The sequence below is a fragment of the Peromyscus maniculatus genome, chromosome 8 (assembly GCF_049852395.1).
Source record: "Peromyscus maniculatus bairdii isolate BWxNUB_F1_BW_parent chromosome 8, HU_Pman_BW_mat_3.1, whole genome shotgun sequence".
Lineage (NCBI taxonomy): Eukaryota > Metazoa > Chordata > Mammalia > Rodentia > Cricetidae > Peromyscus > Peromyscus maniculatus.
The window spans coordinates 93,345,940-93,373,676 of NC_134859.1; the positions used below are offsets into that span (position 1 = coordinate 93,345,940).

The following is a 27,737-nucleotide window of genomic DNA, read 5'->3' on the forward strand; positions in this document are numbered from 1 at the left end:
CAGGGGTAGGAGAAGCACTGGAAATAGGTGTCACACGGGCCTTTCTCACAGGCCTTTTCAGGTCCCTAGCCCACCTCCACAGTGAGCAACTCGGTTCTTTAAATGCTCTGTAGGTCTCCGGCTGCGCCGCTGAGGATGCCGTTGCACACCCGTCCTCTGAGTGCCGACTTTACAGAGCGGCACCAACTACTCCCAGGTACCCGGAGCTGAGGAGCTGAGCCAACACGGCTCGCTGCACGCTGCACGCTGCACGCCAGGCAAGTACTCTGCCAGCTACGCCACATTCCCGGCCTCAGCGGTGAAAACGTCAAAATGTTAAGTGGGGGCGTTCGATGGCCTGAGAAGCCTCAGAAAGGGGACGGAGGACTTCCTTAAACTGGTATTTATGCCAGGCAGTGGTGGCACATGCCTTTAATCCTAGCACTTGGGGGACAGAGCAAGCAGATCTCTGTGACTTTGAGGCCAACCTGGTCTACAAAGCTAGTTCCAGGACAGCCTGGGCTACTGAGAGAAACCCTGTTTTGAAAAACAAAAAATGAAAGAAAACAAAACCCTGGGTTTGCAGTGCCTCGGCCAGAGGAGGGCCTCCCCCCAGGGGACTAGCCAGATGGAAAAGCTGGGTAGGGCATGCACAGACCACGGTCCTCTTGCTTTTAGTCGCTGGCTGCCAGCACAAAGGGTTCTAAAGTTACATGCTCGCTGGTATTAGTACCAACCATCAGGAGCCCTGACAAAGCCCTCCCCCCTTGGCTGCTCAGAGCCCTGGTGCCCCAGAGGTAGACTTGGCTACATGCCAGCCCTGGTGCCCTTTCCAGATAACTTTGCCAAGGCAAAATTTAATATAATACTCCTGAAATTAAGAGGAATTAAGAGACCATAGGGGTTTTTTGGGGGGTGGGGGGTTTTGAGACAGGGTTTCTCTGTGTAGTTTTGGTGCCTGTCCTGGAACTCACTCTGTAGCCCAGGCTAGCCTCGAACTCACAGAGATCTGCCTGCCTCTGCCTCCTGAGTGCTGAGATTAAAGGTGTGCGCCACCACCGCCCAGTGAGACTGTGGGTTTTTTTATGAAAGAAATCACTGCCAGGGCCCCACACCCACTCAGCCACCCTGGGAGAGCAATGGCTTGCACCTGATTTGTCTGGTCATCCTTCCAAGCCGGCCATAGCCTCTGCATACACGGAGACATTGGTGTCATTCCCAACATACTCTGAAATGTTTAATTTGTTCTGACAATGAAACTAACACACATAAGGGCTTCCTCAAGCCCTCAGATGAGGCAAAGCATTATGGCCCTTGGAGGAGGCACCAAGGCAGCAGCTGGCAGGAGACATTGGGTGGATTCTTGGGAAAGGAGTAACAGATGCACTAAGGTTTCAGGTGTCAGGGCCCAAGAGCTAGGTGGGGATGAGGATGGCCCAGCCTGGCCATAACTGACCTGGTGCTTCGAGACAGAAACAGGGGAGGTGTCTAGGGTAGGCCATGGGCAGACTGCTGCAGACATGTTCCCCAGCATGTGGGAGCAGAGAAACTGAGTGAGATCGGCTGCTAGGAGAGCAAGTGCAGGGGGAGGAAGTGAAGGGTCCCTGGGTCTGAGTTAAGCTCTGGGTTTGGACTTCAGCCTTGGGGCCAAAGCAGTGTCTCTTCCTTCTAAGGAGGTCCCCTGGCTCACAGAACAGGATGTCAGCTTTCCGGCCTCTCCAAGTCCCTGGTGACTGGGACTCCCTGTGTCTCAAAAGCCACAAAAACAGTGAAGTCTCTTGCAGAATGTCCTTTCAAGCAGCCGGCAGCCAGCTCTGCCAGCATCATGTCCTTTCTCCCCAGTCTGCACCGAGGTAGGTGCTGACCCTCGGGGCTCGCACCCCCCAGCTGGAGGACGCAGGCTAACTGGTCAGAAGTCCCAGTCATCCACCTCCAGCTCTTCCAGGGTTGTCACCAGGCCGAAGATCCCACTGTGGTCCTGAGACTGGCTGCCCTCAAAGTTGGTGATGGGCGTGACAGGGCGAAGCAACTCGGGCAACGCCTCTGAGGCACGTCGCTTGATCTGAGGGAGAGAGACAATTGGACAGTGGACCCTACAACTCAGGACACCACAGACCTTCAGTCTACCAGGCCGTGGTTCCTGCCCTGTGGTGCCCAGGGTCCAGAAAGGAAAGGAAAGGCAGGAGAGTGCCTCTTAGGGCTTCAGAAACAGGGTCATCCCTCTAGTTCAAACAGGCAGAGGAAGAACACCTACCCCCAAGCTAAGGGGCCAGGGTAGCTAGAACCACAGGTGAGCAGCAGCAGATTTGGAACCCGGGAGTGCTTCCATACCTGCTTGAAGAAGGAGTGGCTCAGGAGGGTGCTGGCGTTTGGCCTGGAGAGAAAGGGGAAGAGACCCATGTGACCCCTGGGCTCAGCTGTCCAAACCCTGACATTCATCCTCTCCTCCGAGACCCTCCAGCTCTTCCCTCAGCTCTCCCAACAGCTAACAGCCAGAGCCACCCAGGCTAGCTTCTTGACAGAAAGCTGAGTCTTCTTGCTGTGGGGCCACACACTCCTCTGGAGTCAGGTCTCTCCTTAAGAGCCAGCCTCCCTGCTGGCTGGAGCTCCCAAGCTCCCTCTGGCCCCGGACGCCCCGCTGATGGCCGGCAGGGTGGGTACCTTGCGTCGGGGCTGCGCTGAAGGCACTGTTCCACAAAGTGGTGGAAGTGGGGGGAGAAGGTCCGGTGGTAGGGGTGGGAGGGCGAGTCGCCATTGGAAGGCCGGAGGCTGTCATTCAGGGAAGGGTTGACAATGGACCGTGAGGGACTCATGGTCAGCTCCTCGGCAGGGATGGTGCTGGTGTCCAACAGGCAGGGCACCGTGCCGTTCAGTTTCTCTAGCAGCATCTGGAGGAGACAGAAAACCAGGTCTGGGGTGCAGGGCCCCGACAGCCAACTCTCCTCACAAATACCGTCGTCACTCCCTTGAACAAATGGGACCTCTGGGAAAGAAGATGAAGGTCGGGGGCTGGCTAGGGTGATGTCAACTTGACACTAACTAGAGTCACCTGAGAGAAGGGAGCCCCATGAGAAACGCCTCCATATGAACGGGATGTAGGCAAGCCTGTAGGGCGTTTTCTCCCTATCTTTTTTGTTTGTTTTTTGAGACAGGGTTTCACTGTGTAGCTCTGGCTGTCCTGAAACTCACTCTGTAGACCAGGCTGTCCTCGAACTCACAGAGATCCACCTGCCTCTGCCTCCCGAGTGCTGGGATTAAAGGCGTGCGCTACCACTGACCAGTGGGCATTTTCTTAATTAGTGTCTGATGGGGGAGGGTCAGGCCCTTGGTACCACCCTTTGGCAAGTGGTCCTGGGTTCTGTAGAAAGCAGGTTGAGCAGGCCATGAGGAGAAAGCCAGTAAGCAGCACCCCTCCGTGCCTCTGCTTCAGCTCCTGCCTCCTGGTTCCTGCCCTGCTATCCCACAGTGATGAGCTGTCTCCTGGGAGTGTAAGCAAAGTGACCCTCTCCTCCCGAACTTACTTGTGGTCCTGGTGTTTCACCACAGCAGTGAAAACCCTAAGACACCATGGACATCGGGCTTTTGCAAAGGAACACTGGCCACTGCTGGCAGTGAGGGCAGAATGGGAGCGGAGGGCTCCGAGTGCCCTTCACTAGGGCTGGGCCGAAGAGCCCGGCCTCCTCTCTCCCTTTCCGAGGCGTGGCTCCTCTAACTCCCGAGTCCTCTCTCTAGGCTAGAGGTAGAGCGTCATCACTCTCTGTGAAGCCCAGAGGGGTCCAGTGAGCCCCCACTGTGGCATCTGAAGCACAGCACCCTGGGTGGATGGGCATGCTGCACCAGGGGCAGACCCGACTTGGGAGCCTGTTTCAAAGCTTTCAAATTTGACATATGCAAAACTAGCCACACCTTGAAGACAGCTGTCTTTGTAAGTGACCTCAGGAACCTCCTGAGCAATCCAAACAGAACTTGGAGATGTCTCTGGGATTGTGCTAACGTGGGAGCCTCTAACCAGTTGACTATTTAAGTTAGCCTTAAAAGTCAATCCCTCCATCTCAGCAGCCCCATTTTAAGTGATCAACATAACAAATGGCTAGTGGATCCTTTATTGTGGACAGTGGAGGGGCAGACACTTTCATTATGGCAGCAGGTTTTCTTGGACAATGCCGCTTCTGAACTAGGTTAGTGGTTCACACCAACTAGGTTTACACTAACTAGCTCAAATTAACAAGGTTCACACTAACTAATCATCTTCCTCCTTCATGAGCATCTCCTGTTACTCAATTATTTTTCTTACACATTTCTTATACCTAGGCTCCACCCTATTTATTCTATCAGAGCTTACTTAAGCTAGGAACTAGAATGGACAGATTTAAGTCACCTTTCAGATAGACAGATGGACAGCTAATCTGCTGTTATCACCCCTATGCTTCTATATTCAGCACTTCCCCATTCTTTGGGACATGAACCAAAGGCCCCAGGGATCATACACAGGATGCTCTTGCTTCCTTCTCCAGCTTCATCACCCAGCAGCCCCCGGGACCCCAGCCATTTACAATTCTTTGTCATGCCCCACGTCTGTACGTTGCTGGAGACTGAACTCAGGACTCTGCATATCCTAGGCAAGCCCTCGACTGTTGTGGAATATTATTTTAACTCTGTAAAGATGTGTTACATTTGTTAATGTTGCTGAGTATTACTTTAACTGTGTGAAGGTGTGTTACTTTTGTTTATGCTGCATTTTTAATTATTTAAAGATATGTTGCTGTTTCACCCTGCCTAAGGCATCTGATTGGTCTAATAAAGAGCTGAACAGCCAATAGCTAGGCAGAGAAAGAATGGGAGAGGCTGGCAGGCAGAGCGAATAAGCAGGAGAAATCTATGCAAAGGAGGAGCAGATGGAGAGAAGGAAGGAGAAAGTGAAGGGGACAGCCACACAGGAAGGTAAAAAGCCTTGAGGCCAACGCAGATAAACAAAAACAGATTAAAATAAGAGCTATGATAAAGCCAAGCATTCATAACTAATAAGATGTCTCTGTGTCATAATTTGGGAGCTGGTTGGTGGCCCAAAAGAAACAGCCTGGTACATCCACCACTGACCTATACTTCCAGTCAGAGTAGGCTTTTGTTCCCACTCTTTATATGGTCAAATGCTATTAGTTTTTAAGGCTAGGCCAGGGGCTGGACAGATGGCCCAGTGGTTAAGGAAGCTTGCTGCTCTTACAGAGAACTTGAGTTTGGTTCCTAGCACCCATGTTGGGTGGCTTCCAACTGTCTGACTCCAGTTTCAGGAGCTCCGACGCCCTCTTCTGAACTCCTTAGGCAACTGCACACATGTAACGTGTGTGCATATGTGTGTACACACAAATTTTTTTTTTTTTTTTTTGGTCTTAGACAAAGTATTATTGCCCCCTAGAAGTTCCTCTGGTCTCTGCTCGAGGTAGCTTACTCAGCCATTCTCTATCTTCAGCCTGTGACCTCAAGGTGAGCAGTCTGTGAGCCTAAGGGAGGAGGCCTGCTCAGAGTTTCTTGCCTCTTCCTGGTTCTAGAACTTGCTGCAGGCACATGAGATTCAGGTAACACTTGCCCAGACAATCCCAACTCCACTTTTTGGGTGTGTCAGGGCCTGCACAAGTTCTTCTCTGGGTCTGTCTGTCCAAGACTGGCCTAAGTAGTGGCCAAAAGGCAGGCATGTGCAGGGGTCTGAGTAGAAGCTGAATTACAGAATGCAGGATCTAAGAGCGTGTGCCAGAATACAGTGGCACAGAACTCAGAGGTGCCTGAGAATTTGAAACTGGATACTGATCTAGTTGTACTTATCAAGGAAGGAAGACAGGATATATCTGATGAGTTTTTAAGGATAGAGCAGCTCAGCTAGGCATGGTGGTACATGCCCATAATCGCAAAACCTGGGGGCTGAGGCAGGAGGACTGCTGTGTTTGATATGAGCCTGAACTACAGAAGAGGTTATTCCACAAAATAAACTGAAGACCGCCTAACCAGACAGTCAGCGCTGCTCAGTGCGCACAGCCGTGCCGGGTCGTGTGTTGCGTGGCCTCTCTCTGCACTCTCCTACTTGTTCCAGCCCATGGGTTGGGCTCCGTGACCACAACATTTGTCACCAGAGAAGGGAACAAAGAATTGCTCAAGCACCCCTCCACTGAGGGGGTGGGAAAGTTCTCGAAGAAAAAAGACCGACTGTCTATGGTGTCAGTAACCATAGTCAGTGTCCCAGCATGCAGGGAGCAGCAGACATTTGTGGAAGGCAGGCAGGTGGGAAGGAAGGGAACACTGGACTGCAGGCTCACCTGAGTGGCAGGCATATCCTTGAAGGGGACATGGCCATTGGCTAGTTCACACGCTGTGATCCCCACACTGTAGATATCAGACTTGGCATCATAACCCTGAAGATTCTAAGTCAGAAGAAAAAAGCCACCGATGACTCCACTTGCAGCCCTGGCCTTTCTTTAACTTGAAGGTACAAAAACTGGGGAGGTAATGAATGCCCGGCCCAGTCAGACCAGATGCTGAGCACGCTCCTCACCTTCACTGTGGGTACCTGCTCTGTGAGGAGAGCAGATGTTGGCTGCTGTTATGAAATGAGCAGTCTCACTTGGGGGGGTGGGGGGGGTGCGCCTGGTTGGCACAGGGATCTAGAGCACCAAGTATTTCCAGAATGTTCTCTATCCACAGGGTGGGATGTGGCCCTGAGGCAGACACTAGTGTCAGGTTGGGGACCCCACAAACCCACAGCTAGCAGGCAATGCTTGTGATGAGCGGTGCTAAGGCACCCTCGGCTAACAAGGACTCTTCCCTCCAGAACCTCTTACTCCACCAGTAACAGGGAGAAGCCCCATGGCAGCAAATTCTCATGCTTCCTTGTGAGATTACGAGTGGTGGGAGGAAGGGCTCCTGGGGCCCAAGGACACAGACCTGCTGGAGGACTTCTGGGCTGAGCCACGGCAGAACCTTGACGCTATATTTTGGAAAATCGTGGACTGCACGCTGCCGCTGCCCATGGCTGATCATGCTGAGGTTGCTTCGTAGACCAGACAGGTAGACCTTCCCATCTGTGGAAATCAGGATGTGGCTGGCCTTGACACTCCTGTGGGGAGATGAAGACAGCGTCATGGGCATGCCCCGATGCTACAAATCTGCAGTCTTCAAATATTAGACCTGGTCAGCTCTCTCCCATGTGTATATCACATGCATATAAGAGCATCTCATACATATATAAATGAACTTTTCAAACATACCTGAAAACAAGAAAATAACATGGCCCCATTCATGTACCATTAGATTTTTTTGTGCAGGGTTTTGAGACAGTGTAACCCTGACTATCCTGAAACCCACTCTGTAGACCAGGCTGGCCTTGAACCCATAGATTCACCTGCCTCTGCCTCCAGAGTGCTGGGATTAAAGGTGTGTGCCACACCCAGTCATTTGATTTAAAAAAAAAAAAAAGAGGTTTATGTGCACATGTCTGGGGGTATCTGCACAAGTACCGTGCCCAAGAAGGTTAGAAGAGAGTGCCAGCCCCCTGGAGTTAGAGTTACAGGCAGTAGCAAGCTACCCAATGTAGATGCTGGGGAACCAAACTCAAGACTTCTGCAAAAAAAGTCAACTTTCTTAACCACTGAACTGTCTCTCCAGCTTAAAGTTGTTTCATTTTAGTTATGGGTGTGGGGTATTTGTGCTTGTGCCTACAGGAGCCCAAGTGGTCAGATCTCTCGGAGCTAGAATTACAAACAACTGTCAACAACCCAATGTGGGTGCTGGGCCCTCTGCAAGAGCGGTGTGTGCTCTTCACTGCTAAGCCACCTCTGTCCCCCATGTTGACATTATATTTTAAAACTTACTATGTCCCTACTGTCAAAGTGCCCTCTAGATTTGTACCTTTATACCCACAGATTAGTGCAGCTCTCAACCCTCATCAGAGAAGTTTCTTTGTGCCATGGATGATGACTACTGCAGGAACTCACAACTTGTCAAAGTGCAGTTACTAAGTGTCTACAGAGTGGTCAGTCTCAAGCAAGACATCTGTATCACTCTCTTCCCATCAAGGCGCAAGGGCCATTGCAAAGAAAAGGGACAGGAAGACTGTAAGAGCTGGAGGTAGGAAGACCTGACCAGTGTCTTCTGGACACAACCCAACCACCACATTCATGAATCACGAAACTGGCTACCTGAGTAGGACTCCAAGAAGACCAAGCCAGTCTGCACTCTAGCATGGAGGAGAGAGGAGCTCACAAGCCTCCGGCTCCAACTACAGGTCGATGGCTTCTGGGGGAGGGAGAGTCCATTTTATTAAATAGTGTGGTTCCTGGCATGTCGACCATGTTCCAGCGGATGGTCCCAGGCAGCCTGGAATTCATTATGTAATCTAGGCTGGCCCCAGAGTCATTTTTCTTTTCTTTTTTTCTTCTTTTTTTTTTTTAAGACAGGGTTTCTCTGTATAGCTTTGGTGCCTGTCCTGGATCTTGCTCTCTAGACCAGGCTGGCCTCGAAACTCAGAGAACCCGCCTGCCTCAGCCTCCCGAGTGCTGAGATTAAAAGCATGCGCCACCACTGCCCGGCTGGCCCCAGAGTCTTAATGATGACATCTGCCTCTCTTACAGGTATCCACCACCATATCAGGTAGACTAATGATTTTTATTTGTTTGCTTCTGAGACAAGGTCTCTGCATGTAGCATGGCTGTCCTGGAACTTACAGAGATCTGCTATGCATGCTGCAGTCTGACTTATACTAACACTTTTACTTTGTGTTCTTGGACATTCTTGGGAAGTGCATGTGTGTGCTTTAAATCTACCTAATCGCTTTCTGCGAAGCAATTCACTTCTTTCACTCAGTGCTGACTTCAAAGACTCATCCTTGTTGCGGGCTATACACCTCAAATTCTCACTTCTGATTGGCCACTCTAGCCCAGAGACCTACCATTTCCCATTCTCCAGGGAGAGACACTCAAGATGCTTCTACTCAGTGCGTGCAAATGTAGCAAACGTTGGCATGCAGCAGAAGTCAGCACGCAGGTCCACTGATGGCACACAGCCAGAGCGGGTGCTGAGCCCGCGTCCATGCCGCTGACTGACTGGCTGCACTGGGTTCCAGCTTCCTAACCTAGCCAGTCACTCACACAATGTGACAACATGTCTTCATTTGCGGTTTTATGATTGCTAGGGCTGAGTGTGTGTCCCTGTGACTGCTGGGTCTGCTCTGCTCTAACGCCCATCCTGCCACTCTGCTGGCTTCCACTTGTTCTGTATGATCTTCTTGTCGCTCATGTATGTTTAGACAAAGCTAACATCTGTCACTCTGGTATATATTACTTTGTTCACAGTGTCATTTATGAGACAGAAACCTTTAAAGCTGATGTAATCAAATGTATCATTTTCTTGCTTTTTGCTTTTAAATGTCTAGTCCTTGTGTATCTAGGTTCCAAAACTATTCCCCCACACTGCCTTCTACACAGGTCTGCAGTTTGGGGCTTGTGAGACGGCTCAGGGGGTAAAGGCACTTGCTGCCAAGCCTCACAACCTCAGCTTGACCCCTGGAATCGTGAAGTGGAAGGAGGGCCCAGTTCCGTTCTCTTCCCCACTCGGAGCTGGTTTTCCTGACACCAACAACTGAGCAATCTGTCTTTGCCTGGCCATGGGCCTGCTCTGAGGCCCACAGAAGTAAGGCAGGGGTCAGGGGCCAGTGGTCCACAGTAGATGTTCCTCTCACACAAAAGATCAAGTGACTTCAGCCGGGACAGGCTAATGACTGTACCCTGAGTGGCAAGCTCAGAGTCCAGATCCTTGATTCGGGACTCCAGCTTCACTAGTATGGGTAAAGTGGCTTGGAACGCACCTGTGCACATAGCCCATGTGGTGGATGTAGTCCAAGGCCTTCAGCACCCCCTGCAGAATGTATGCGATCGCCAGCTCATTCATGCCATCCATGAAGTGTGTGCCAATGAGATCCTTTGCAGAACCTGAAAGGATGCCAAGGGTAACAGGAGAAAGAAACCAGCACAGAAGGGACCGTCAAGTGATCTCAGAACCTTCCCACTCACCATATGCCATGAATGATGTGACGACCCACAGCTCGTTGTCTGAGATGAAGGTGGCTCGATATGGCACTATATTGGGATGGCTGAAGAGTTTAGAGACGTGAAGCTCCCCCTGAAAACAACGGCAGAGCTGAGGTCAGGATCACGGATCACGAGTGGCATCCAACATGAGGAGGGCGGTGTCAAAGTGTGGAGACCTCGTGCCTTCTGGATGCTCTCCTCAGAGTCCTTCCAGTGGAGGAAAGCCACCCAATTTGTCCACTCAGGCCTCGGGTGGCCCTGCCAGCCACCAATACCCAAGAGCCTCCAAAAGCAACTCTTCACCACGCAGGGCCACTGCTGTGGCACAGTGAGTCAACCGCCTCTGACGACAAAAATGACACAGTGCTGAAGACTTGGAAGTGGCTCGCTTAGCTCCATCCCAAAGGCCAAGCACACACTCCTTTTCAGTCAAGAGCACAATCCCAGCTCAGGCGCTGAGGTAGGAGGGCTGTGAATTTGAGGCCAGGCTGGGTAACAGCAAGATGCTATCTAAAAACAAAAAATATTTTCCCACTACACATCAAAGTATGAGCTGACCGAACTAATAGACAAATGGTAACTGTGGAGCACAAGGAGACATTTCCTATCACCTTGCCCAGGGACCCCTGCCAGCCTGATGGGCATTATCAAATCTGTAAGATTCTCCACTGATGCCTCATGACGTCCTAACACACGGCCCGCCTCAGTGTCCTGAAGAACCGTGTAGAGGAATGAGACGGTAGGACTATGTAACCGGGAGCCCACCTCCAGGGTGGCCACAGCCACACTTCATTACCTGCAAGAACGTCACCATCTCATTGGAACAAGCTTCCAGGTCGATCCTGCGCACCGTCACGTATTCTCCTGTTGGTTTGTACCTGGCTAAATTCACTGTCATTAAGTCCTCAAATCCTCTGCCTGAAAAAAAAGAGCAGCGACTCAAACAATCAGCCACAAAGACTTAACTACTCTAAAGGGGCTCAATTTCAGCAGGAAATTCTAGTTAGAATGTTCAATACTGCTACTTTCAGATCTGACATTTCTTCATTTTCCCAACAGTCCTTCTCAGCCAATCATCACAGTGGACTATGGCCTCCTAGAAATGATTTCTCCCATACTTGGTACAAGAAACCCACAGAAGCCCACTGTCGCCATGACTCCTCGAAGCTAGCAGAGGAGGCTATAGCGGGAAGGTGGGCATGTCCCTGGGAATTACCTATGATGGTGAGCAGCTCGTAACACCCGCCCTCTGGCAGAAAGCTACTCATGATCTCCGGTTTAGAGAAGGATGCTATGGACTCTGAGCTCGCCTCATTGGCCTGAAGACAAAGAAAAAGAGGTTAACTGAGAAAATGGGGTGGGGGCAGAGGTGGTAACAGATGCGCGAGGAGATTCACTTCCACCGCATCCACAGCAACCCTGGCTGTGGTAAAGGCACAGTGCTGGCTCCACCTGAAGAGGAACACAACACACGGGTGTTCAGTCAGCACTCTCCGCTGACCAAGTGTGCAATCCATGAACAAGGACAACTGTCCCAGTCAACTGTTCCCCTTTCCAATGACGGACTGCTAAAGTCTATCAAGTTCTTGGCTGGGAAAAGATCTATGAAGAAAGACATGAGCCGGGCAGTAGTGGCACATGCCTTTGCACGCCTTTTATCCCAGCACTCGGCGGGAGGCAGAGGCAGGCGGATCTCTGTGAGTTCGAGGCCAGCCTGGGCTACAGAGCGAGATCCAGGAAAGGCGGAAAGCTACACAGAGAAACCCTGTCTCGAAACAAACAAACAAACAAACAAACAAACAAACAAACAAAAAAAGCCAGGGGTGGAGAAATACAGGGGTTTCAGTTTTCTGCTTCATTGGGCTCCAATTTTTAAGGCACAACTCTAAGATTCTAAATGGTCAGACCTGCAATCTTGTTCTAGAGCAGTGGTTCTCAACTTGTAGGTCAAAACCCATTTGGGGTCATATATCATATATCTTGCATATTGGATATTTGCATTACGATTCATAACAGTATCAAAATTACAGTTATAGAGTAGCAGTGAAAATAATTTTATGGTTGGGGATCACCATGGCATGAGGAACTGTATTAAAAGGTCACACACATCATTAGGAAGGTTGAGAACCACTGCTATAGAGGAACATTGCTAGAGGAGTCCCGTTCCTTTAGCAAACCAAGAGTCCAGGCCAGTCATTCCTGACGTTCCCAAGAGATGGGAAGAGTAACTGACTCCCTGAGCTACAGGCCCAGAGTCTGCATGCTCAGCCTCCTGGGTCCCTGCCTCCTCAGGCTGGGGATGAATGGGGATACCAGTTATTGAGGAGGTGGACACCTCTAGCCTTTGAAGTCCTGAAGAAAGGTGGCCAGCAGTGCTGAATGTGGGAAGCAAAACAGCTTTCACAGGCCTGCTTTCCTTCTAGGCCCTAATGCATTCGTATGACCCGGGGAGAGTATTTATCTCCGTACACCTTCTTCTTTCAGGTGTGTCTAGCTGGAATAGAGAAATGTGAGGCCGGCTTCCTATGCCGTATACCAGGCTTCATAAGCCTGGCCTCAAGTACTCAGGAGGTGGAGGCAGGAGGATCAGGAGCTCCAGGCCAGCCTTGGCTACAGGAGACCCTGTCTCCAAAAGCCAAACAAAACAAAACAAACCTGGCCTTGAATCAGAAGAAATTGTTGTAAACGCACAAATGGCTCTTGACTCGGCACTAACGGTAAAGGTGAGAACATTGTGACCTGGACAGTCACCAAGACTGTGACTGCAGAGCTGCCACAAAAACACTGTGCTTGGCGTCCTATTTAAATATGCTCTTCAGAGAACATTTACCCTATCTGATCTCCCTTCCCCACACCAGAGGAAGAGGTGGACAGATACTTATTAAAAAAAAAAAAAGGACAAGGTCTTTGTAGAGCAGACTGGCCTTGAGAGGTCTGCCTACCTTTGAACTCCTGAGTGCTGGGGTGGGACGGCACGCACCATGAGCACCCCTGGCTCTCTGGAACTCACTGTGCTGCCCAGGCTGGCCTGGAATACATGGCAATCCTCCTGCCTCTGCTTCCCAAGTGCTGAGATTACAGGAGTACACCCCACTAATGTTCTTTCAATAACAAAATGAGGCCCAGGAGGCAAACGATTTGCTAAAAAGGAGAAAGTGATCATGTGACACAGACAGGATCCAGGCCTCTGCAGGGACAGTGTCCTGTGGATTGATGGTCTGAGTACACCTGTTAAAACAAGTAGTAATGCCCATCTCCATTAAAAGGCCAAGTGGCTCTGCCTTATCACTCTTACCACCACTTTAAGAGTGATACTAAAAGCTGAGCATAGTGGCAAACACCTTTGATCCCAGCACTGGGGAGGTAGAAAGAGCTCTGTGAGCTTGAGGCCAGCCTGATCTACATAATGAGTTCCAGGACACAGTGAGACCCTGTCTCAAAAAAAAAAAAACCACATGAGGTGAGGTAGGGCGAGGGAGAGAGAGACACTAAGAGGGCTCCAACTGAACAAAATGGATCCCTATTAATAAAATCTATTTCCAATTTAATTCACCTTTTTTACGTTGTTATTTTTGTTTTTCAAGACAGAGTTTCTCTGTGTAACAGCTCTAGGTGTCCTAGAATTCATTTTTTTAGACCAGGCTGGCCTCTAATTCAGAGATCTGCCTGCCTCTACCTCCTGAGTGCTGGGATTAAAGGTGTATGCCACCAACACCTGGCTTTTTAATCCATTTTTTATAGTCTAAGACTCAGTCATGATATTCTATTTAGTTATAGTATTGACTTTCACTGTTGTATAATATTGCTTTCAGGAATATATCTCAAATTATCCATCCCAACACTGATGAGATTGGATTTTTTCCAACTCTGCTATGACAAACTGCACTACTATAAACATGTTTGACTATGTCTCTTGACAGAATTACCCCATGACCAGCCAACTTTATGAGACAATGACATATTGCTTTCAAAAATAATTACACAATTCACATCACAATCTCAGTGCCTGCATATTTTTAATTGTTTATTTATTTCATTTTTTATTACTGTGTGTGTATAATGTACATGTGTGGGTGTGCATGTATGCGCTTTGGAGGTCAGGGAACATCTCTGGGGAGTCAGTTCTCTCCTTCTTCCTTTAACCCCTATAACTGGGAACTGAAGTCAGGTCACTGGGTCTGCACAGCTAGGACCTAACCCTACTGAGCCACACTGCCAGTCCTCTTGAATACTCTCGCTCTCAATAAAACCAGTGTGTGGTTCTCAGGCAGCTCAGTGGGTTACAATCAGATCTAGTCCCTGCCCTGGCCTAAGTGTCCACAAGGTTAGACTTGCCCACTTCACTGACCTCATCTCCCCACCACTTTCCCCATACAACAAGCATGTCTCTGTTCTTAGTGAACCTGTACCAATCATCTCACCTGGAAAACCGTTTTTTTACATTTGTTTTTATTTTGTGTCCTAGTTTGTCTTCTGTCCAGCTCGACACAAGCTGGAGTCATCTGGGAAGAGTGAATCTCAGGTGAGGAAACTGGCTGAGTTGAGAAAAATGGCTCCATCAGATTGACTGTGGGCAAGTCTACAGCATTTTCTTATTAATGATTGCTGTGGGAGGGTCCAGCCCTCCGTGGGTGGTGCCACCCCTGGGCAGGTGCTCCTGGTTGGTATAAGCAAGCCACGGGGAGCAAGCCAGTAAGGAGCGTTCTTTCAGTTCCTGCCCTGACTTCCCTCAGTGACACAATAAGCTGTAGGTTGAAATAAACCCCAAGTTTCTTCCTTACATTGCTTTTGGTCATGGGTTTATCACAGCAATAGAGAACAAACTAAGTACCAGGTCTGTGGGTACTGCTGGACAGGCCTGCCCATGTTGTTCTGGGGAGGACTGCAGATGAGTTTACAACTTTGGGCTGGAAAAGCCATTGAGTACTTAGACCTTAATGGGCTGTTCTGTGGTTAGGAGCAGTGTCTGCCTCTGGGTTCCTGCCTCAGCACCCCTCAGTGATGGACTACAAGATGTGGGATGAAAGAAGCTCTCTCGTCCCCAGGTTGCTTTTGGTCGTGGTGTTTATCATAGTAACAGAAAGCACACTAAGACAATGTGTGTGTTGTCTGCACATATGTAAGTGCACTAAGTGTGTGCAATACATGTGGGGGCCAGAAGGGGGAGCCAGATTACCTGGAACCAAAGTTACAGATGGTTTTGAGTCATCACAGGGTGCTGGGAACTGAACCTGGGCCTCTACAAGAGCAGCAGAGGCTTTTCAACCTTGGAACCATCTCCCCAGGCCCTTTAACTGGAACACTCCCACATGGCTACAACTTCCATCCCCACTGTTTGTTGTTGTTGCTGTTGTTCTGGTTTTGAGACAGTGTCATATAACCTAGGCTAGCCTCAAACTCTATGTAGCTAAGGCTGCCCCTGCCCCATCCAGTTGTACACCAAATACACACATGCCCATCATTTTCTCATCACTGTCTTCTTATCATTTAGGTCTCAAATACTTCAGAGATGACTCTGCCCAGCACAGCGGAGTATGCTGTGTAGTATGCTACTTTGCTTTACATTCTTCACAGAAGTCACTGCTATTTCCTGTCAACTCCACTGGAACATGCTCCACACGACAGGGTCCTTGTCTGTCAGGTTCACTGCCGTATCACCAGTAATAATAGTAATCACCAGAATAACTGGACAATCATGAGAGCAAAGTAGGAACTCAGGGAGTTTTCTGCAACCTTCTCTGGAGAAGGAGAGAGTAGGGTGAATGACAATTCCTCTGGAAACAGGCTCAAAGAGATGGGGCACGCTGGTCCTGCAGCACCTTTACTACAGCCTGATCCCTGCACGCAAGCAAGCATTACTTTTTTTAAAGCGAGTAACACTACGGCCCTGATGAGGAGCAACTGCTTTGTGTTTAAAGCTTTCTCTCCATTTCCAAACTTCTTACACTTTCTCCAGTTTGAAAAAGAGATGAGGAAGAGAAATTGAGTCCCCAGAGTAAAATATTTATTATATTTGCTCTTTTATTATATGTAATTAAACGACTCTTTGGGAATCTACGAATGGAAACTCCTTTATTACTTGTGTCCTATTTCCCGGCAGGGAGGCGGACAAGACACTCTACCTACTGAGCTCCAACCACAGCATTTCTTGGTGAGCAAGGGCAGGGATGGGCTCAATGAATTTGTAGTAATTTGACAAATACTTCCAAGATCTAGTTGTACAGAAAATGACTGGGACGTATAACCTTCAGCAAGCGTTTTTTTAGGTACTGGGAAATGTGGAGCTGCAGGAGATGAACTAGTCTCGAGGCTGCTGTGGCTTCTCCACAGTTCTGCCTGACTCAGCTCCCACTCTGTGGCTGTGCCTGTCAGAGGCTAAGCTTTCCTCAGGAAAGCAAACCAAGTGGGAAAGAGAGAAATAGTTTTGTAAGCAGGACAGAAATATTTTAATGTTCTGAGTAACAAGTTTAGTCATTCTGTGTAGTCACCTTCAGGTCACCTGCACCACTACGTTTCTATACTCATCTAACAGAGACTAGAAATAAAGTACGCATCTGAACTGGTTTCCATGGATGGATTTAAAATACAGAAGGATTTCTGAGAGGTTTGGTCTGCCACTGACAGAAAAAGGGGGTGTCCTGGTTAGTTTTCTCTCAACTTGACCCAGCTAGATTTACCTGGGAGAAAAAAAACCTCAATTGAGAAAATGCCTCCATTTGATTGCTTGTAGGCAAGTCTGTGGGGTATTTTCTTGATTAATGGCTAATGCGGGAGGGCCCAGCCCACTGTGGGTGGGGCCTCCCATGGGCAGGTGGTCATCAGTGGTGTAAGAAAGCGATCTGAGCAAGCCATAGAGAAAGCCAGTAAGTGGCGTTCACCCATGGCATCAGCTTCAGTTCCTGCTTCCAGACTCCTAAAGCTTAAGTTCCTGCCCTGACTTCCCTCAGCGGACTGTGACTCAGAATATGTTAAGTTAAAAAGCCCTTTCCTCCCCAAGTTTCCTTCCAAGTAAAGAGCATGCAACAGAAAACAAACTAAGACAGCAGTGCCGGGTTCACAGGGCACTGCTGTGACAGCCGCCGGCTCTGGTGGGAAGATTGGGAAGGATGCAGGACTTGGGGCCTGGAAAAGCTGCTGAGTGTTCAGAGCTCACTGAGCTGTTGGGACCTTGGAAGACAATGCTGAGAGTGGAGCAGATGATGGAGAGTTGACTTGTCAAGTTTCAGGAGGAAGCAAAGACCACCGGGGCTGGTCATGTGATATTTTGAATTAAGAATTAAGAATCTGTCAGCTAGGGTTGAAGAGTCAGCTGTGGTTAATGTAAGACCAGAGCCACTGAAGTGAACTCTGGGCTTGACCAGATCAGGGTTATTAGCTCATTAAACTCTTGCAGATTTTAAAGTCTATGTTTAGCGCAAAGGGACGAAATTCTGGCTCACTAAACAGAGCACAGTGTAAGTTACACCACTGTACCCTGGAATCTCAAATCGCTCAAGGAAAGACACTAATTCTGTTCATTTTTTTTCCTTTGGGTCCCCACAGCATTAAAAAACATTTTACTTGTTTTGAAGCATTTTAAAGACACATAAGCCATTGACACCTAGAAATAACCATAAAACAGTAGCATTGTTTAAAACAAAATCCAATAAAGCATAAGACAGCATTTATGAAACATCACCAAATGAACACATTCAACTTTCTACAGGTTTCACCCAGGGCAGTTTTTGCTAGACCATCAGTAGCTATGAGCATATGAAAATTAGTATTTAGTATTTCTTATGAAAAATAGTAATTAGTATTTCTTATGAAAAAAATCTGATCTTTTAAGTTTTTAAAATTTTGAATGAAGTTTTAAAAATGTATTTTCTTGTCTCCTGAGAAAACCCTTGGGTCCGAGGGACAGGCCTCCCTCCTGAGAGGGAGTAAGCAGGGTCAGAACTAATCTGCATCACTATCCTTCACTCAGCCTTGGGCTGCCAACCAAAGCACCCACAGGAAGAGGGCTCTGCCAAGCAGAGTGTTCTCTTCCTACCCCTCCCAGGTCCCGTCCTTGTCCCCCACCTCTCTCAGGGTCTCACTCCAACAAATCCTGGTAATCCTCCTGCCTCAGCCTCCTGAGTGCTGGGACCACAGACGAGTGTAAGCGTGCCCAGCCACTGTGCTCTCTTTTTATAAGACAATGATTCACATTTTCCAAAATAGCTTGGTGCACCGTGCACATCTGGTGCTATTTACTTAGGGAAATAAAGCACAGGCGTGGGGAGACAGCAAGACTCTTGCAGCTTGTGCCAGTAGGAAAAAAAAAAAAATCTGTTTTGTATGGGGTTTTTTTTGTTTTGTTTTTTTGGTGTGGGGGAGGTTGAGTTTTAAATTTTTGGTTTTTCAATTGCGTGTATCTGTGAGCAGGAATGTGTGTGTGTGTGGAGGTCAGTCTTCTCCTTCCACCTTTACGTGGGTCCCAGGGATCCTTCAGGCTCATTTCTCACTCTGGTGCCCAGGGTTGCACAACTGCCTTTACCAGCTGAGCTATCGCATCAGCCCTAGCAGCTCAGGCTGGTTTTGAACTTGCTATCCTCTTGCCTCAACCTCACAAGTGGTGGGACTATAGGTATGTGCCACCAGGCCTGGCTCTGGTTGTTGTCTTCTGTCTTGTCCTGAGGGTGCACTCAGGGCCTTCTGCATGTTTGACATACAGAGCTGTACACCCCACCCCACCCTCAGTTTTGAGAGCTAGGATGACAGGTGTGATAGATAGGTACCACCACACCTAGCCTATGTTGTACTTTGTAATTTTGGTTTTGTTTTTTACAGTAGGAGACATAAGGTCTTGCCTTATGAGCCAGAGAGAAGTCTGTGTTTTCTCAATAGACTGAAATTTACTGGGTTTTTTTTTTTTTTTTTTTGGTTTTTAAAGACAGGGTTTCTCTGTGTAGTTTTGGTGCCTGTCCTGGATCTTGCTATGTAGCCCAGGCTGGCCTCGAACTCTGCCTGCTCTGCCTCCTGAGTGCTGGGAGTGCTGGGATTAAAGGCGGGCGCCACCATGCCCGGTACTCGAAATGTACTATTAACAGTCTACAGATGAGGAAGGTAGAAGCACCGGCCCCTAAAAACTGGAATTTCAAGCTGATGATGAACTTATTTTAGAGGGCAAGGGAGGGGTGGGTCATGAGGAGGCCTGAGAGGAGAGGAGACTTTAACGTCCAGCTGAGACGTCTTTAAAGTACACCCCAAAGTCTTTCCAGGGTGAAACCTGAAGCATCGCAAGGAAAAAAAGAAAAAAGGAAAAATTAAAACTGTACTACAAATCAAGCTGAGAAGACAGAAGAGCAGAAGCACATAACACAAGAGCCAGCAAAACAGTCTCCACAAGACGGACGGCACCTCCATGCAGCAGCCAGAGCCCAGAAAGCACTTACTTTTCTCCGAGTGTCGCCCGGAGGCTGCTCTGGGTAGAGAAATTGATGGTTGGCATTTTGTTGTTAGCAGAAGACACACTCACACTCAGAACAGCAATTATCACACTTAGGACTCCAGTTACTAATAGGAAGCACTTAGGTCATTACAGCGCATATGCACACACACACACACACACACACACACACACACACACAGACCCGCAGTGAGACGGCTGCAGCCTGCTGGGACCTGCACATGAACGTGAGCCTATCCACAGCTACAGTCCTGGCACACGAGTACTTACCATTAGCATGGTTATTATTGTGAATATTCCTGTTTCTGAGTATTATACTTTGTGAACCAAAAATCCACTTTTTCCTCTTCCCTTTGTTCTTTAAATTCTCGCTCAGGCTAGGCAACTACTACTGAGCTACACACCCATGGCCCTAAATTCACATTTTTTAAAAAATTTCTTTAAGAATTTTTTAAATTTTTTTAATGATTTATTATTTTTATTTTATGTACATTGGTGTTCTGCCTCCATGTATGTCTGTGTGAGGGTGTCAGATTCCCTGGAACTGGAATTACAGACAGTTGTGAGCTGCCATATGGGTGCTGGGAATTGAACCTAGGTCCTTCAGAAGAGCAGCCAGTGCTCTTAACTTCTGAGCCATCTTTCTAGCACTTCTTGTGGGGAACTTGTGGCAATCCTCCTGCTGTAGCCTCTCAGATTACTGAGATTAGTCATGACTCACTGTGTCAGGCTCCAAAATTCATTTTAAGGGCACAGGGTTGGTGGGCCACTTCTGAAGAGTGTAGACTAGACTGCCTTTTGAGGGAGTGGGTGGGGCTTGTTTGGTTTTAAGGCCAACAGTGTTTTCACACAGCAGCACACATCTAAGGAACCAAACTGTTGCCCAGCTCGATTCTCAAAGTCAGGGGGTTTGCACTGAGTACAGCAGTGGCCTTGGGCCTCAGCTGCTGGGAATGAAACGGACAAGTCACAGGACAGCCAAGTGACATCCTGCTCACTAATCCTCTGTGTGTACCCTGGAGTTTTTCCATCTTCAAAAGTAATAAAAATCATTAACACGGGGGCTGGAGGGGTAGTGCTGTGGGAGCAGGCCTGCCTGGCAAACAGCGGGCCCCGAGTTTCATCTGCCCAGCACAGGAGAAACGGTTAGTCTAGGTCTTCCACTGTAAAGTACAGGGGTGGTTACACATTTTCAAACATCTTAAATCCCACAGTTCTAAACACCTTAAACCACAGCAAATCAGAGGAGGAAAGGGTAATCACCAGGGAAAACACCTTTCACCGGATACACAGAGTAAGTATCCCATTACCCGCTACAGGAGGAAGAGGAAGAGGAATTTGGTCTCAGATTTTCAAAGTAGTAGTCCCCGCCCCCCAATTAGCTGCCCTGGTATAGGGACAACAGAAGTGACTGCTTCCAGCAGTCAGGGGAGAGGCCAAGGTGGGGGTGGGGGCGGTTACATGAAATCCAGCTCAATCTTCTTCTCCCCGCTGTGTGAGACTGGATGGTACTGACTACCCTGAGCTGTGACCATGAGGAGAAGAACCTCTTTACCAGCCTCAGAACACAGACTAGGATGCTGTCAAAGATGGCCAGAGGCTAGGTGTGGTGGCATGTCCCTTTAATGCCAGCACTTGGGAGGAAGAGGGAGAGGGATCTCTGTGAGTTTGAGACCAGTCAAGCCCACAGAGTGAGACCCTACCTCAAAACAAACAAAAAGAAAAAACAAAAACAAAAAATAGCCATCCAAAGACCCCACAGTCAGAAACAGAGAATCCATTTATTTCAGTCACATATTCTGCAATATTCGTGACTAATGCATTATAAGTGGAACTTGTGAATCAATTTCTATAAAGATTATTAGTGTGTGAGCACGTGTCATGGTACGTGTTCAACTCTGTAGAGCTGGTTCTCTTGCCACCGGTACAAGATCCAGACAAAGCAAGCATCTTGACCCACTGAGCCGTCTCATCATCCACAGTGGTTACAGTATTTTATTCCCATTAATGATGGGAGGAAGATGTTCCATTAGTTTATGCTGTAATAATTTTATTGGTTATAATAAAAACAAAAAGAGCCTATCAGATGTTTTTTGTGAGCTTTTACCTAAAATGTAACACTTTGACAAAGTCCATAAACACCACTACTCCAGAATTTCTTAGAGATTCTTTAAAGAAAATAAATTAACATATACTACCCAGTAATTAGTACATTTGAGTTTTCAGTTACTTAGTCTATCTGTGGATACTGTGGACTTCTGTTTCTTCACCTATAGGATACCTGGAAGTTCATGATTAGCTGGAAACAATGAATGGGGTCTACTATTTTGTTATTATAACTATCCTTTGGTTTTAGAGACAAGGTCTTGTTATTCAGTCTGTCTGTCCTTAAATTCCCTTATGTAGTGCAAGATGGCCTCAAACCAATGATTCTTCTGTCTTGGCCCCCACAAGTGCTGGGACAGCAACAGGTGGGTGCCAGCATGCCCAGCCACTACGACTGCTTTTACAGAGAGAACGTTTTCTTTGCCCTGAACTAAGATCATCATTTCCAAAAGGTCTTATTTTGGAAGGGGCCAAATGGGAATGTCTGCACCCATTAAACCTCAAAGGGAAAACTACTGAATCAACAAACCTATTACAATAGGAGGCTAGTATTTTTGCCCTGATAGATTTTGATCTTTTTCCTTAGTTCTATTAAAGTTTCACGATGCCTGCTATGAAAAACAGAGTCAACTATATGGATCAATACAATCAGAACTTTTATATCACTTTTAGCCTTGTCTTGACCTATTGTTTTGTGTGCGTTCATGTGTGTGTGTGTGTGTGTGTGTGTGTGTGTGTGTGTGTGTGTGTGTGAGAGAGAGAGAGAAAGAGAAAGACAGACAGACAGACAGACTAGAGACAGAACCCTGCTAAAGCTTCTCCCACTGTGCTCCTGGCTTTCTTTTCAGTTTGACAGTTTCAGGGTCTAAGTTGCCCAAGCTGGCCTTGAACTTGTTTTTTTTTTGTTTTCTTCTTTTTCAAGACAGGGTTTCTTTGTGTAACCCTGGCTGTCCTGGAACTCACTCTGTAGACCAGGCTGGCCTCAAACTCACAGAGATCTGCCTGCCTCTGCCTCCCAAGTGCTGGGATTAAACATATGGGCCACCACCGGCCTTGAACTCATACTGCTGCTGTTTCATCCTCTCAAGCACCCGGAATTACAGGCCTTTACCGCCAGGCCTGCCTTAGGGACTTGGAAAATTTTTAATTTAACAGTATGTGTTTTAACTGGACAAACACTTATGAGAAACATAAAGGTCTTTGTAAATGCTTTCTAACAATCAAGATAAGCCAAGAATAATTGCTTGATACATTCACAGATTTCTGGGAAACACCAGATTAAAAAGGAAGCCAGTGACTCTAACAATTATAGTTCACAGTTGCCCTCCAAACTGCTAACTCTCCAAATTGACCTAGTCAGCAGAAGAATGATAATTATCCTAAAATGATGGCTAAGTGCCAGACTGTACTTACCTCCAAATAGTTCCAAATCTCTTAAGCCCTCAACAATGAATTTTTCCGAGACCCACCGCTAAAGAGGAAAACCCCAAAGAGAATTAGTATATCTTCCAAGCCACAACAAAGTAGCTATCAGCCTTTAGAGACAAGCAAAACCCCACAAAAACATAAAAACAAGCAGTACAATTCGACCCATTTCCATGGCCAGGTTGAAAGGGATTTTGAAATTAGCTACAAACAATAGATTTGTTCCTTTCTCTAGTCTTCTGTATCTAACCTTAAGCAAAATGATGACTGGTTCATAAATGTGGTACAGGGGAAATACATGGGACCGTCCCTAGTAATGAATATTTTTTCCTCTCCTATACAGAAAATTCTCTTTGGTTCCATCTTGTTTATTCCATAGATACTCTCCCCTTTTCCTGTTTTTGTTTTATGTTTTGTTTTTCAAGACAGGGTTTCTCTGTGTAGCTCTGACTGTCCTGGAACTCACTCTGTAGACCAGGTTGGCCTTGAACTCACAAAGATCCGCCTGCCTCTGCCTCCCAAGTACTGGGATTAAAGGCGTGCGCCACCACCACCTGACTTCCATAGATATTCTTTACAGAAGTCCTAGATCATCAATGCCAATTTGAAAGGTATTATTGGAGTCCAACACATAAATAAAAGAATTCTTCACAAGCCTCTGTTAGTTTATAAAATGAGACTCGGCATATTCCATATTCTTTTACCTACAACAATAGGGTTTTTTTTCTGTTTGGTTTTTATCTTTTTGAGATGGGGTCTCTCTCTGTAGTCTAGCCTGGCCTTAAACTCTTGACTCCACCTTCCTCAGTTTCTCCAGTGCTAGATTATACCATGCATGGTTCTTCTTCCTTTTTTAACAGCATCTAGTCATTGTACAGGAGGATGAGTTTCCTTAGGATATTTTCGTACACGCAGATCATGTACCTCTTCTTGTCCCCTCCCCGCTGTTTGCCCTTCCCCTTTTAGCTTCATGTCAGGTCAGGCCTGCACGTGATCTTTGCACAGAGGGCACACTCATCCCAGTGTCACTCCAGTGTGGGTGTAGAGGCTGCTGAAGGGGGCACATTTACAAGGGGTTCCAAAGACTGACTTTCTATCAAGTTCACCAGGACTAAACTAGTGCAATCCATGTACACCTCACTAGCCCATTTCAGATGAGTGTTAGATTTCCATTATACTGAGGAGTCTGGTTTCACCTTAATCAGGTCAGGTTAAAATAGGAATGTGGCTCATATTTAAAAGCAATGGAATCCAGTTTCTGTTTCACTTCACGACTGGTGTGAAAGTTTGGCACGGAGGCGTTCTTTCCACTGAGCAGCGAGTTCAGGCAGAGGAGAGGGTTACCTTTTCCTCTTAATTAACCCTGACGTTGATTTCTTACAGTGTAACTTGTTTTTGTGCATATAAACACAAGAAAAGGAAGACTAAAGGACATTCTAAAATAAGCTATATAATAGGTACTGAAACTATAAAATCACTTTGTCCTTTTCTGTAACATTTTTTTTTCTGAATTAAAAAATACCCCCCCCCCAATTTAAGATAAAAATTTCTATGCAGTATACCACATAACTGAGAGTGGTAAACTCATCTCTCTTGACACTTAAATATGATTAAAATCTTTAAATAATCATCATTGCATTTAAAAAGTAAGTACTTGATAAAACTGGCAAGAATATTTAAGAGGAATTTAATTACATTGATATATTTGTTGGGGAAGGAATGCACATGTGGCGGGTCAGAGGACATCATGTGGGATTCATTTCTCTCCTCCCACCATGTGAGGTCTTAGGGATAGAACTCAGGCTGTCGGGCTTGGAGCAAGCCCCACACCTGCTGGGGCAGCTCACTGGAACAGAGACACCTTTAGTGAGGTCACGGGAGCTTATTTATAAAGACTAAAGCTAATATTTGTTCTTAAGGTCAATCTGATAAGATTTCTTTTTCTAAAATTTTTACAGGGAGCGTGAGAACCAAGTCCACACTACCACAATTAGACAGTTGAGTTTCCTGCGTTCGGAGGAATCAAAGGCGTCAGGCCATCTGAGAGCAGCGGGTAAGTCTCAGTCTGTGAAACCATCTCCATGATCATGGTTTCTCTCCTGCCAGGTGAGTAAAAGATCTTCTGTTTCCCTCACTGGTTTCGTGCATGTGTGTCACGGTGTGTATGTGGGGATCAGAGGACATGTAGGTCCTAGGGACTGAACTCAGGTTGTCAAGGCTTGGCAGCAAGCCTCTGTACCTGCTGGGCCAGCTCACTGGCCCTTGATAAAAATTTTAAGGTATAATAAATTCTTCCAGTTATTTTTTTTGTTTTTTGCAAGACAGGGTTTCTCCGTGTAACTGGCTTGGCTATACTAGAACTCCCTTAGTGGGCCAGGCTGGCCTCAAACTCACTGAGATCCACCTACCTGTCCCTGCCTCCCAAGTGTTGGGATTAAAGGTGTGCACCACCACTGCCTGACTCTTCCAGTTAATTTTAAAGACTCTTCATAATATTAAAAATGTGTTCCAGTAACTACAATCTGACATTTGATTTTAAAAATATGAATTGATAAAAAACAGAAGAGAGATCAGCTATGTAACAACATAGAAAAAGTCCAATTCATTTAGCATGTCACTGATCAATTCATAAAATAAGCCACTTTCCTGTTTTTCACCAGACAATTCTGAGTGTAATTCTTAAAACAAGAAAAAACAACCCCCACAATGTCCATCCAAATACTTTACTTTTCAGAAAAGACAAATAGAAAGCCAGAAGAATGGGAACACTCACCCTAATTCGCTCTGGTTTACTTACAAGAAAAGACATGGGTTCCTACTGTGTAGACCTACTTCAATTTCAAAAACTTAAACCTAAAAGGAAAATAGAAACAGGGAGAGTTGGTTAAATCTCTTTTTATAGAAATACCTTTTTCTCCCCGAAACAAAATCTCCTGTAGCAAAAGCTAGCTTAAAACTCACTACACAGTAGAGAATGACCTCGTACTCCTGAAACTCCTGTCTCCGCACTCTCAGTGCTGGGATTACAGGCTGTACCTCACCCGGGGTCCGTGCTGATGATGGAAATAGGTGTTTTCTTGAGTGCCAGGCAGACACTCTCCTGATCAACATATCCAGCCTAGATAAAGCTTCCCTGTTGAACAAAATGTACTCCTGGTCTATCATGTCAGGGCACCGTACCAGACATCTAACTTGCTAACTTCTGAGCATTTGTCTAGAATTGCGTCGAGTGACAATACACTTGGATATACTTTGAGCAAGTACATCTGAAACTGTCATTTCTATAAGACAAGAAGTCTGGAGTCAGGCATGTCAATGCACTCCTGTATTCCCAGAATTCAGGAGGTTAAGGCAGGAGGATGAGGAACTGCAGGCCAGTGTGGGCTTCATACATAGCAGGACTGTTGAGAGGAAGGTAGGGCAAAGTGGCCAGGAGAAGCAGGGTGCAATGGAGGGATGGGAAGAAACTTCTTTAGCTCAGAGAAAGGCAAGTGCAAAAGCCACAGTTAACATAAAGTGCACAATGAGTGCGCTTCCTTTAAAAACAAAGCAGGGGCGTCTGCCACCCTCACTTCCAAACAGTACTCCATGTCTGCCTCCCCCACTTCTGCACATCACTCCATGTCTACCTCCCCCACATCCGCACACCACTTCAGTACAAGACTGGCAAGCATAGCGGGGCGGTGGTGTCTCACGCCTTTAATCCCAGCACTCGGAGGCAGAGCCAGGAGGATCTCTGTGAGTTCAAGGCCAGCCTGGGCTACCAAGTGAGTTCCAGGAAAGGCGCAAAGCTACACAGAGAAACCTTGTCTCGACAAACCACAAAAAAAAAAAAAAAAAAAAAGACTGACAAGCAGAAGCTACAGGCGCACAGCGTGTGAAGTGTAAAACTCTGGCCTTTCTCCCTCCCCCCACCCCTGGCCCCGTCCCCCCTTTTTTTCTTTTTGAAACTAGATTTCTCTGCGTTGCCCTGGCTGTCCTGGAACTTACTCTGTAAACCAGGCTGGCCTCAAACTCAAGAGATCCACCTGCCTCTACCTCCTGAGTGCTGAGATTCCATCCAGCTTTTCTTCCTTCTTTTTAGAGACGGTCTTAGGTATCCAGGGTGATCTCTCACCAGATACAGAGCAGAGGATGACCTTGAACTTCTGATCTTCCCACCTCTGCCTCCAGGATGCTGGGACTGTGATACCACACCCACCCAATAATTTTTTTCTTTGTCTGATTTAATGAAACCTGAATGTTGTCAATACAGGTGCAATTTTTGGTTTGAATTAAAATGTTCCGTAAACTGCAGTGACATTCCGTTCTTTCCTGTGGGGCCTTGGGCACTGTAGGCAGGGACTCTACCTGTGAGCTACCATCACTGTTATTTTTTTGAGACAAAGTCCTTTAGATAGGCTGGCTTCAAACAACCCTCTTGACTTAGACTCCAAGGGGCTGGGATTACAGGCAGGCAGCTGCACTTGGCTGAAAGTATAAAACTACTTACTGATAACATGACTGTGTACTTAAAAGATTGTAAGGATTCTACAAACGAGAAAACACTTTAAGATGGGTGTGGTGTTGCATACCTGTAATCCTAGCACTTGGCAGAGAGACAGGAGAATCAGGAATTCAAGGTCATACCTGTCTATATGTGACTCTGAGGCTAGCCTCTGCTACATGACCTGCATCCAAAACAAAACAAAAATGTAGACCTAAATGCTGCACTGCAGACTGGCAAA

At 47.2% G+C, this 27,737-nt stretch overlaps 1 protein-coding gene and 1 long non-coding RNA gene across 10 annotated transcripts in view; one reads left to right on the plus strand and one right to left on the minus strand.

Moving 5' to 3' along the window:
- Positions 1 to 1,189: 1,189 nt before the first annotated feature.
- Positions 1,190 to 27,737, minus strand: part of Strada (STE20 related adaptor alpha) — a 31,259-nt gene continuing 4,711 nt past the window's right edge. For 2 of the 9 annotated variants that reach the window (XM_006970511.4, XM_076543559.1), the window contains exons 2-13: positions 25,784 to 25,863; positions 22,999 to 23,056; positions 19,466 to 19,494; positions 11,266 to 11,368; positions 10,846 to 10,967; positions 10,032 to 10,140; positions 9,827 to 9,950; positions 6,910 to 7,081; positions 6,285 to 6,389; positions 2,641 to 2,867; positions 2,311 to 2,353; positions 1,190 to 2,041 (exon numbers count right to left, since the gene is read on the minus strand). In XM_006970511.4, the coding sequence (XP_006970573.1) occupies positions 1,889 to 2,041; positions 2,311 to 2,353; positions 2,641 to 2,867; positions 6,285 to 6,389; positions 6,910 to 7,081; positions 9,827 to 9,950; positions 10,032 to 10,140; positions 10,846 to 10,967; positions 11,266 to 11,368; positions 19,466 to 19,494; positions 22,999 to 23,056; positions 25,784 to 25,819 (1,281 nt within the window). In that variant the 5' untranslated portion in view covers positions 25,820 to 25,863 and the 3' untranslated portion in view covers positions 1,190 to 1,888. The remainder of the gene's footprint in view (positions 2,042 to 2,310; positions 2,354 to 2,640; positions 2,868 to 6,284; positions 6,390 to 6,909; positions 7,082 to 9,826; positions 9,951 to 10,031; positions 10,141 to 10,845; positions 10,968 to 11,265; positions 11,369 to 19,465; positions 19,495 to 22,998; positions 23,057 to 25,783; positions 25,864 to 27,737) is intronic. The other 7 variants (XM_076543561.1, XM_076543562.1, XM_015994415.3 and 4 more) reach the window with 6 other exon arrangements.
- On the plus strand, positions 16,147 to 27,229 carry LOC143267024 (uncharacterized). Its single transcript, XR_013041923.1, has 3 exons — positions 16,147 to 16,200; positions 24,969 to 25,063; positions 27,095 to 27,229. It is a non-coding gene; the product is annotated as an uncharacterized LOC143267024 (long non-coding RNA).